The 12,192-nt window shown below is 45.6% G+C and overlaps 1 protein-coding gene across 2 annotated transcripts in view; it reads right to left on the reverse strand.

Moving 5' to 3' along the window:
- Positions 1-12,192, reverse strand: part of TTC14 (tetratricopeptide repeat domain 14) — a 109,058-nt gene that overhangs the window by 21,047 nt on the left and 75,819 nt on the right. For both annotated transcript variants that reach the window (XM_029616300.1, XM_029616299.1), the window contains one exon: positions 6,406-6,527. In XM_029616300.1, the coding sequence (XP_029472160.1) occupies positions 6,406-6,527 (122 nt within the window). The remainder of the gene's footprint in view (positions 1-6,405; positions 6,528-12,192) is intronic.

Raw genomic sequence — 12,192 nt, forward strand, 5'->3', positions numbered from 1 at the left:
TATTGTATGCACATCAGAGTAAATACTCTTTCAATAACTGTCTACATTTTTTCACATCATCCAAAGACCTAAGTTCAAATGGAATGAGATTCCATTGTGTAGGTGCGGCAATGGAAAAGGAGGTCTCCCGAGTACTATATAAGTGTGCTTGTTGAACAGCTGGAATTTCTAAAAGATTCAATTGGGATGATCTTAAGCATCTTACAGGTTCATAAATGCGTAAAAGGGCATTTAGCTAGTAAGAGGAATCTGAAGCTAAAAGCTTAAAGACAACCATTACTATTTTATATATAATGCGTTCAGTTGTTGGTAACCAATTAAGACTACACAGGACTGGAGAGATATGATCACGACGTTTAGAGTGCATGACTCAGCCTCCCCTTCCCTCACCTCCAAAACTACAGGGTCAGAAACAGGTGGTGGCGGTGCATCATCTTTAAATTTAAGTTTTTTTCTGGATGGAACTGCCTGCCCCTCCAGAGATTTTGGATCAGAACAGCTCCCTTTTTAACTTTAATGGGGGACTGGCACTGCCTTTTGAAGTGCCTCCTCTGCCAGTCCCAATCACTCGACCACGTCTAACTTTCCCTGCCATCATAGATTTAATGTCACTGCCTAGTGCCTACTAGGGATTTCAATTAAAATAATTATTTCTTTATTGGTGAATGAACACCTCTGTCCCAATATACATGAGTCTGCAAAACTGCCCACAGATGCACGATGCAGTGCCTTGGTGTACACTACAATTGAGACCGCTGTATGCGCGCACACCAAACTTGTAACTCCAGAAGATACCTACTGGGGATTTGGCTTAAAAGAGCACTGCTTTCCCAATATATGTGAGTCTGCAAAACTGCCCACAGACGCAGTGAAATGCCTTGATGTACACTACAACTGAGACTGCTCTGTGTTCACAAAAAAAAAAAAACAGCAGAGAAAAGACTTGACTGGAAGCCTGAGCAAGCACAATTCCTAGTGATGCTGCTTCGTTTGAAAATACCAACTCACACTATCTCCCACCCACACCCTGCCTGTGCCTGCAACTACCTACCCCGGGGGGGGGGGGGGGGTGGTGGTGTAAGATAAGCAGCAAAATGCCACTGCTAGCAGCTTGTCTCAGTGGGAGAGACAGAGAGACCGTCTGAGTTCAATAAAAAAAAAAAGTGTGGTCAAAAAGAGCCTAGCTGGCTGGCACTGCAGCAAAATCGAACAAATATCTTTTTCAATGGAAAATTCTATCAAAGTAGCTAGCAATTGAATGCAGATTTGAGACACTCAGCCACCTCCCCGGATCACCCCCGCGTGCTTAAGGTATAAATACTACAGCGTCATCAGGAACAGCGTCACAGAGCACTGAGTGAGAGCAGCAATTGGCTGCATCAGAAAAATGCTTAGCTCTGATAGGTTGCATTCTCATCTCCTTGCCAACCTGTCTGACCCACTCTATGACAGGGCTGTGAGGTCACTTATGACTCACAGGAAAGGGCTATTTTTTCTTATGGATATTCCCACATGGCCTTCTCCTATTTTAAACGCCCGCTAAGAAATCACTCGAACCAAAAAGAATGAAACTAATATATGTTATGTTTTATTCGTGGGGGATCGTCATTCGTTTCACGAACCCACGAATCAAACGAATGGATTACACATTTGTTGAAAACGAATGCACATCCCTATAAGACATATAAGAACATAAGAACATATAGTCAAGCACATCCTCCCGAACATTACCAGGACTGCTGCCCTGCGGCATTTGCACACAATGGCTGAAAGATAGGACCAAGTCTCCACTGGGTGATCCTGCAAAAAAAAAACAAAAACAACACACAACAACCCTGAAGACCCTGGGATTCCACCCAAGAAAGGAAGGATGGGTCCATCCCGGAGCCCACAGGCCCAAGACTAAAACTGCCGGACCGACCCATATCTCTCGTAGATATCTCGGTCATTGGAAATCAAAAAGAAGGAGATACATTTATTATATCGCCTTCTGCCCCATTCCCCTCAGATCAAAGGGATGGCCAGCATCAATAAAAAACCATGGTAGGTAACTCATCTTGTCCAACCAGCGCTGACACACAGAGAAGGTGATGGCTCCATTACCCTTATATGGCAAGTCACATAAACATAATTACAGCATACACAATGCAAACTAACTATCTTTATATAACTTTATTAAAGCTGCTGCTGTTAAAACTCCTGCAAAAACTGCTTGTCCGGAAAGGAACCCCAATGATGCTTGAACCAGCATCGGCTGCAAGGTTGAGGACTGGAGTCTTAATCTCTAGGCCAGCCTAGATAGATGCTGAATCCTCTATGTCTCCGGCACCATAAATGCTCTGGGAGAACATACGGCATCACACACCCTCAAAGGGCCTCAGTCCCATATGGTAAGCATACACATAGTATGCAGTCAGACAGGATGCGCCCAGCATGTGCTCAGAAAGTGGCTGCTCAGTATGCATTCAAAACAGTATCCATTCAGCATGTGCTGATACTAAGCAATGTGTGTGTGCTCAGTATGCGCGGATAGTAAACGCTCAGAATGCACTCAGATAGTGTGCGCCAAGTACATGCTCAGTGTGTGTTCAAATAGTACACACACAGTATGTGCTCAGACAGCATGCGCTCAAAACATTAAGTGCTCGCACCATCTCCCCACTCTATATAGGCTGCGGTCTTATGCGCACAAGCGCACCTACGCGTTCACATCAGTGCATTGCCACATGACGCACACAAACGCTGGCATGTGGAAAAGCATGCCACAGCGGCCCTCCACATGGCTGTAGAAAAATCAAGCCTTACAAATAGGGCCTAGCCAAAAGGATGCTCAACCTGCCAAACTTGCTCTACACTAAACTCTAAAGAACGTGAGAGGAAAGGAGGGAAGGGATGCTGAACACTTAGCATCAAGGGAAGGAGACCTGGTAAGGAAGGAAGGGGTGGAACCCCTCTAAACTCCTCTTTTTTTTCATAGCTGAGATCAGCCTTCGAGGCTGAGAACACAAATGGGTCTCTGGCTACAGGGGAAGAGGGCTCACCTCTGAGCACTCCCTCTGGCTCAAACCATTTTTTTTGTTTTGGATTTTTTTTAAGTCCACACTTGAGGCAGGCTCCTGTACTGAAAACACTCAACTGAGGGAGGGACCTGAGGTTCATGTGGGTGTCCCTCCCTCATGTGGGTGTCCCTCCCTCAACTGAGGGAGTCCCTCCCTCAACTGAGGGAGGGACACCCACATGAACTTCAAAAAGTTCATAAACACCACCAAAGAATGCTTCTACAAGCTACATGTCTTAAAACGACTCAGACCCCTCCTTCACCTCCATGATTACCGATCAGTCCTTCAGGCCATACTGTTCTCAAAAATTGATTATTGCAACGCTTTACTCCTCGGCCTTCCTGCCTCCACAACAAAACCATTACAGATGCTCCAAAATGCTGCAGCTAGAATCCTAACTAATTCAAGGAGAAGAGACCATATAACACCTATACTCAAAAATTTACACTGGCTCCCCATCAACTTTAGAATATTGTTTAAGACTCTGACCATTATCCATAAAACCATCTACCTTCAATCCACACTCCAACTGAAAATTCCACTCAACCTTCACGCATCTACTAGACCAATCAGAACGGCATACAAAGGATCTCTTCACGCACCCCCCACCAAAGCTTCACTTCACCCCGCCATTCAGAAACGTGCCTTGTCCACTGCCGGACTCTCTCAATGGAACTCATTACCACCAGAGTTTCGCCAGGAACAATGCCCAGTCGCCTTCAGAAAGAAACTGAAAACCTGGCTTTTCAAACAAGCCTCCCCCGATTGCCCATTCCTCAAACTACACAAATTAGGATTGGACATAATTATCCTTTCATAGATTGTACCTAAATATTATGTCATAGCTTCCAACTAAAATACGCTGTTCCATCTACAATTTTAAACTCAGAATGCTCTCCTGCGCCCAAACCAATAATATTGCAACCTCCCCACTAGATTCCTACCCACTATTCCCACTTCCCACCCTTAGTCTTCCCCCCCCCCTCTTGTCCCTTCTACCCCTTCCTCTAGCCTCAACCCTAGAGCCATTGCCCTGCACAGACAGCACTACCCCTTAAAACTGTTTGTTTGACCACTTACTAAGTGATTTAAAAAAATGTTTGTTAGATGTTCACCCACTAAATCGTTCACCTTGTTACTGTTCAACTCTGCTTGTTATCCATTCTACAGTTGTCCTGAGTTCATCACCCTGTTTCATGTAACTTTATGCTTTTATGCTCCTTTATCGTTGGTTACCCCATGTTTGATGTAAAACGGTACGATAAGATATTTTATCTGGAGTATCGGTATATTAAAAGATATTTAAATAAAATAAATAAATAAATACTGATGTCACCTCAGGAGCTCAAGCTGTGTTCGAAAATTCTTCCATCTTTCATTTATTGTTTACCACAGGCAATCCTCAATTTTAAGGGAAATTAATGTCCACCATCTAGCTGAGACAGAGAATGCTGGTGAGCTGATGTTGAGGTGGGGCTATATGTCTATAATGTCAGCTTTTACTCTGTCTCCATCTGCCAGTAGAAGTGCATAACCCACTTGTGTGGATTGATCTGCTTGAGTGCAGAGGAAGTTGCCTATTAAATACCACACTCCAGGACTCATACTGTAGCTAGAAAGAAGAGACATGCATGTTTACACATGTTCTCAGAAAGGAGCTCCAACACGTTTAAGAGACAAAGACCAGTCTACCCTCAAAATGAAATTTACCCAGTTTGGACTTGGACCACAAATTAGCTGCCCAATTGTTGAACCAGAGAAGCCTTCATGCTGCTATTCCCAAAGCTAGAAACCACAAAGAAATTCCAAGATCATAAAGAGCATCTGCTAGAAAGGTTGCAGCCAACTCCATTCTGGCAGCTTCCATGTTGTCCAGGAGCAGCTGAATCCAATGCAATACAGCACATGCCACCATAAATTGAGAACTGTACAGCTAATGCCGATGAAGAAAAGACATGCTTCAGTGGAAGCTCAATTTTCCTATCCTGTGGATCCCTTCAATGAAGTGTTGCCCTCCACTGGGATAGTAGTAGTTCTTTCCAACAGGAAGCAGATTAAGTGCAGACAGCATCGAAGTTGGGTCACAGCCTTGAGTCATTGATGTCTATGCTGACCTGTTCAGTGCTATGGTAAAGGTCTATAATTGGCACCATTAGTATTATATTCAATGCCAATTCAACTACTCGGAAGTGCCAAGAGAGAGCACCTCAAAAATCCAAGGATGCATATATCCAGTTCCTGCTCAAAAGGTGCCGAGGCCAAAACTAGAGGGGATAACAGTAGGTTAAAACACATCCTCCTGAGTAACCAAGGGGAATGGACTGTTGCAGCTGAGTTACTAAGTTATAGGCTATGTTTACCTCTGAACAAAGCTGCTTTGGCATGAGCAAAGATTGTCACCCTCTCTCTACTCTCGGAACTATGCTTCCTTATGCCTGAACTCAATTATAAGGAATCATGCATCAAAAACAGGTGGAGTGAACAGTTTCCCTGGTCCTAGACCTCTTCTTAGTTCTCAGCTTGGAAGATGTCAAATGATTCCTTGATGATAAAGGATCATTGGTAGTTGGTGTGGCTCTTGGATCCTTCAGTACTAATGCCTGAGGTACAGATGAGGTTGCATTGGACTTCAAGCGTGAACCAAAGTTCTCACATAACTTCAATCTTCAGAGCTTGACAGACCTTGGTGACACCTCTGAGCAAATGTTGCACTTAGGTACATCATGCTCTAAGTCCAAAAAGCACATACAATCCGTATGAGGATCAGTTATAGAGATTTTCCTATTGTAAGGTGGGCACTATTTGAAGCCACTGGCTTTCTTCTCTGGCAATGCAAGAAAGAGAGACCTAGTGAAATCAAATACAATAGGACCAAAACAGGGAAGCCAATCAAGGTAACTGAATAGGCCTCATCAGAAGAAAAAAACCCTGGAGGCCCAACACCTGCCACTGAAAATAAAACTTACATAAAGGCCAAAAACCTCCATAAAGGATAAGAGGCAAGAGCTTACTAAGAGGGTCCAAACTGCAAGAGAAATATATATTATTTATTTTTTAATCATAGAAAGTAAAGAAAAATTTATCTAACAGGGTCTGCAGATAAAACAGGACTAAGGAGGCCCGGAATGGTGGCTGCAGGGCAAGAACTCACAGGCATGTAGAAAGCTGTAGAAAAGCCTAGAAAGCTTTTCCTAAGAAACACTCCACACTGGCACCATCAGATGACATTGCCCACTTGCATGATCGATTTATTGTTTGTCAATGAAGAAATTTCTTAACTTACCTTGTCGCTGGCTCAAGTCACCATAAGATGCTTTAATGAAAATTCAGAACAAAATAGGTTTACCTTTTTTCTTCTTTTAACAGTTTACGCAGTTTTTCTGCACTTGTTTCTACTTTCTTTTGTTTCTGCTTGTCTTCTTTTTCAGCTTTTCTCTCTGCTTGTTTTTCTTTCTTTTCCAAAGATTTCTTTTATGAACCCAGTCATCAAAAATCGCACAATTATCATCAAGTAAATAGGAAATTGGCATAGAGAGCATTATACAAAATACCCACCCCAAAAAAGCGATATAGTTCCAGATTCCAGAAGGTATATTTACAAGAAAGGTTCAAATGTGCAAAGTTTGGCATTAAAGCATAAGGATGATCAGAATTGAATTAAAGACCATATTGCGGTATATGGCCCATTTTTTTTTAAAAATGTGCAACCAATCGCATGGTTATACAGAACCCCAAAGAGGTCACAAACAGTAAAATTTAAATGGTCAAGATATAAATAGCAAGAAAAGGCCAAAAAATTAAATTTATATAGACATAAGAAATATACAGATTTACAAAATGTTATATTAATGTTTCATGACATCATAAAAAGGATGACAACAATTTTTAACACAGCAAGCAAAAGAAGACAAATTCACATTCAGAATACATATTGGCAAGTGATGGTCGTTTTAAGATACAAACCGGTTTTCAGGCCACCCCAGCCCGTTGGAATTGTGGTTTATGTAATTATCAATGGTCCAGTTGCAGTTTGTGATGAGCGGCACAGGGTATCACAGGTGTAGCAGCAACGGTCCAATTCAGGAAAAAAATACACAGAAGGAAAAAAACTTATCATCAGTATTACAGGAAAAAGAATTCAGGGCATGGTGTGCAGCCCTAAAGTCAAATCTCAGCATCAACATTAGAAGAACCTGCTGTTAGAAACTACAGTTCAAAGAGATCATCAAACTAGACCACAAAACAGAAATTAAAGTGAAATTCTTACCTGTTAATTTTCTTTCCATGAATCCTGCTACACCAGTCCACGCAGGTCAGTTATATCACCCTACCAGAAGATGGAGACAGAAAAGAAAATTGGTTCTTACCTGATAATTTTTGTTCCTGTAGTAGCACAGATCAGTCCAGACCATGGGTTATGCCTCCCTTCCAGCAGGTGGAGACAGATAAAAACTTGAAATGCACCCTCACTTAACCAAGTGTGCCTCCTGCATCCCTTCAGTATATAGAGTATCAAAGCAGAATTAGACTAGCAATGAATCAAGCAAGAACTTTAAGAACAAACATATAAACATGTAACCGTAGCTTTCTTTCTTAGTAATCTGCCATAACATAACCTGAATATGTGCGCGAGGACTTTACAGATCCCCCTGTTACCCACTCCTAGTCTTTGGGCGGGCGTCTGGAGTGATCCGTGGTACTGCAGGAACGAAAATTATCAGGTAAGAACTAATTTTCTTTTCCCTGTATGTACCCAGATCAGTCCAGACCATGGGATGTACCAAAGCTTCCCTAAACCAGGTGGGATCTCACGAGTCCCGCGCACAATACACCACTGGCAAAATCTCCGTCCGCCTGAACGTCCAAGCGGTAGTGGCGAGCAAATGTGTGGAGCGTCTTCCAAGTAGCAGCTCTGCAAATCACCTGAGGCGATACCAACTGGCATTCGGCCCACGAAGCTGCTTGAGAACAAATAGAATGGGCCCTCAGGAACAGGTCTCCCTTTACAAATGTATGCAGATGATATGGCTTCTTTCAACCATCGTGCAATCCTCGTCTTAACGCCTTGTGACCTTTCCTGGGACTGCTCCATAGGACAAACAAATGATCTGAGAGTCTAAAGGAATTAGTGACTTCCAAGTAACGCCGAACTTCTAGCCGACGAAGCTCTCGTGCATATTGTACATCATTCGACAAACCAGGAAAAGCTGGAAGCTCAACTGATTGGCTTAAATGAAAAGATGAGACCACTTTGAGCAAAAAGGACGGAACCATACGAAGAGAAACTCCCGAATCAGAAATCCTCAAAAAGGGTTCCCTATAGGAGAGAGGCTGCAACTCAAATTCGACGAGCTGAGCAAATAGCCACCAAAAACACAGTTTTCAAAAGTAAGGTCCTTCAATGTTACCGTTTTAAGGGGTTCAAACAGCAGATCACACAAGACACGAAGAACCAATTTAAGACTCCACGATGGACATACTGGACATACCGGGGGCTTCAAATGTCTTACTCCTCTGAGGAAACGCACCACATCTGGATGTGCCGCCACCTGTACCCGGAGGGAGTTAAAGGACAAGCCCTTGGCCAAACTAGTTTGCAAAAAACGTAACATCTGAGCAATCTAAGCATGTCGGGGAAGAATCTCTCTCTCATGACACCACATCTCAAAAACTCTCCATACTCTAATGTATGAGAGGGAGGTAGACTTTTTCCAGGCTTGTAGCAATGTAGTGATGATCTCCTCAGAATAGCCCTTCTTCCTCAAACGCCAAGCCGCTAGACAGAAGCGAGCTGCCTGGTCGAAATATATAGGCCCTTGATGGAGAAATTGTGGAAGATGCCCGAGTCGTAGAGGGCCGTCCATGGACAGACTGATGAGGTCTGCAAACCACGGACGTCAGAGCCACTCGGGAGCCACTAGATTACCCTCCCTGGGTGGACCTCTATCCTGCGAAGCACCTTGCCCATCAGAGGCCAAGGAGGAAACACATACAGGAGAATGGAGGTTGGCCAGGGGAGCACTAGGGCATCAACTCCCTCTGCACCGTGATCTCTCCTGCAACTGAAGAAGCGAGGAGCCTTGGCATTGTCCCGCGTTGCCATCAAGTCCAGTGGGGAGTCCACCATCTGCAAGAAACGAGATCCATTGCTCCGTCCAAGAGTTCCCACTCTCCTGGATCTATGCGCCTCCCACTGAGGAAGTCCACTTGTATGTTGTCCTTCCCGGCGATGTGGGAAGCTGCCAGCATCGCAAGATTTTACTCCACCCAAGTCATAAGTAGCTCCGCCTCGTCGGTACAGCTTGATTTCTGGTGCCTTCTTGACAGTTGATCTAGGCCACCATCGTCGCATTGTCGGAGAGGACCCGAACCGCCTGTTGGCATAAGTGTGGAGGAAAGTGTTGCAAGGCCAAGCGAACCACTCTGGTCTCCAGGCGATTGATCGACCATCCAGACTCCTCCGGGGACCAGCTGCCCTGTACTGAAAGATACCGGCAGACAGCTCCCCAGCCTGAGAGGCTGGCATTCTTAGTCACCACTGTCCAGCTTGGGACTTGCAGATCCACTGCTTGAGACAGGTTGTGCTGGCAAAGCCACCACCCTGGACTTGGTGTAATCGGTGAGTGATAGAGGGAATTGGAAAGTCTCCAACTTGGGATCCCACCGGGAAAGAAATGCTCGTTGTAACGGTCTCACATGAGCAAAAGCCCAAGGAACCACCCCCAGTGTGGATGCCATCGAACCTAGCACTTGAAAGTAGTCTCAGGCCTTGGGCAGTGGAAGAACCAACAAGTGACTAACTTGCTGCATCAGCTTGTTCCTTCGGTCCTTCGAAAAAAGCTTTCCCATCCGCAGTGTCGAACCTGGCTCCCAGAAATTCTAATGTCAGAGGGAACAAGGTTGCTCTTGGTCTGATTACCCAGCCGAGGGATTCCCAGAGTGGTCACCTTGCAGATTGCTTCCACACAGCAATCTATTGACTTGGCCCTGATGAGCCAATCGTCCAGGTAGGGATGAATGAGTAGGCCTCGTTTCCGGAGGGACGCCGCCACAACCACCATGACACCTTGGTGAATGTACAAGGTGCAGTCATGAGACCGAAAGGCAGAGCGCAGAATTGGTAATGCATTCCCAGGACCATAAAGCGAAGGAACTTTTGATGATCTTCGCGGATGGGAATGTGCATGTATGCCTCCATCAGATCCAGAGAAGCCAGGAATTCTCCCTTGCGTACCGCTGAGATGACTGAATGCACAGACTCCATGCGAAAGTGTGGCACCTTGAGTAACTTGTTTACCTTCTTGAGGTCCAAAATTGGCCAGAAGGACCCCTCTTTCTTTGGAACTACAAAGTAAATGGAGTATCTTCCTTTCCTCCAGTGTTCTGGGGAGACCGGTTTTACCGCTCCCAGAGCCAGGAGACGTTCGAGAGTCTGACGAACAATCTGCCGTTTGACTTGTGGACCGCATGGAGATATTAAGTAGAAGTCTCTGAGAGGCCGAGCAAATTCCAAAGCATAGCCTCGTTCTATTATGCTTAGCACCCACTGATCAGAAGTAATTCTGGCCCATGTCTCGTAAAACCGGGACAAGTGACACCCTACCCGAGGGATCGAGGGATGGGCCAGCCCCATCTCATTGTGTAGTCTTGGAGGCGAGAGAGGAGGAAGTACCACCCTCTCGGGAGGTTCTGCGCTCCCGAAAGGATGAGGACCAGGCTTGGTTCCTGCCCATTGGCTGCCACTGTCCGGCCCACTTGCTGCCTGTTCTGCCGAAACCTCCGCTGCCCCCGGTCTGTCCTCTGGCAACTAGTGAACTTTGTTCTCCCCCAGGGACTTTATCAGCTGCTCCAAATCATCCCTGAATAAAATTTATTTATTTTATTTATTTAAAGTCTCTTCTATACCGATAGCCGTTCACACATCGCATCGGTTTACATCAGAACAAATAACTTTTGGGCGGGGCCCTTACAGGTAACATTCGAGGACATAACTAAACTAATTACACTATGAATAAAATAAAATAAAAACCCACCTTTAAATGGAATAGCACCAAGCTGTGCCTTGGATGAATTATCCGCTGACCAGTTGCAAAGCCACAAAAGCTGCCATGCTGACACTGCCGAAGACATGGTGCGAGAAGATGTGCGGAGCAGGTCATATAGCGCTTCCACTCCATATGCTACTGCAGCTTCCAAATGCTGCACCTGCTCTGACTCACCTGGAGGAAGATCTTCTCTGGACGTCAGCAACTGCTGTACCCAGCGCCGGCTCACATGCAGCATATAACTACTACACACCGCCGCCTGGATACCCAGGGCAGACACCTAAAAAATGCATTTAAGCAGTACTTGCTTGTGGTCCTGAAGATCCTTGAGAGACGCAGAGCCTGCGACCGGAATAGTGGTCCACTTGACAACATCCGAAACTGAAGTGTCTACCTTAGGGGAACGCAGGCGCTCCAGAAACTCATCCAATAACAGATACAGTTTATCCATGGCTCGCCCAACTCGCAAACCAGCATCGGGAGCAGCATCCCACTCCCTGGTCATCAGCTATAGAAGCATGGGGTGGAAAGGAAAAGCCTGGGTCGGCGTTCGCAATCCCGCCAGGACTGGATCCACCTTGTCCTGTGGCAGAGCATACGGGGGGAGGTTCCACTCCGAGCTCAGAAAGCACAGCCAGAATGAGGGGTTCCAATTCCTCTCTCTGGGACAGATGGATCACCTTAGGGTCATCTCCATCCAAGGTAAACTGTTGCCCCTGGTCATCATCCAATCCCCCCCCCCCCCGAGGAGAGACCCCTGCATCTGCAGCCGCACTGCCCAGGACCCCCGGAGCGGCTGAGCCACCTGAAGCCACTGCACCTTTTATCTTCGTTATCCGCAGAGACGCGGGCACATCCGTGCACTTGGCTACCTTGGGGGATGGTCCCTGCGCATGTCTCATCGGCAAAGCACCACCTTGCGGAGACCGGGAAGCCAAAAATGCTTTATGCATAAGAAGGACAAAATCCAAAGAAAAGGAATCAGAATCAACATCCTGTCCTCCTGGAACAGGATCCTCATGTAAAGAATCTTGGTCCTGATCTAAAGTATCCTCAGAACTGGCAGGGACTGGTGACAGTGCTGGGGA

The sequence above is a fragment of the Rhinatrema bivittatum genome, chromosome 9 (assembly GCF_901001135.1).
Source record: "Rhinatrema bivittatum chromosome 9, aRhiBiv1.1, whole genome shotgun sequence".
NCBI classification, from domain to species: domain Eukaryota; kingdom Metazoa; phylum Chordata; class Amphibia; order Gymnophiona; family Rhinatrematidae; genus Rhinatrema; species Rhinatrema bivittatum.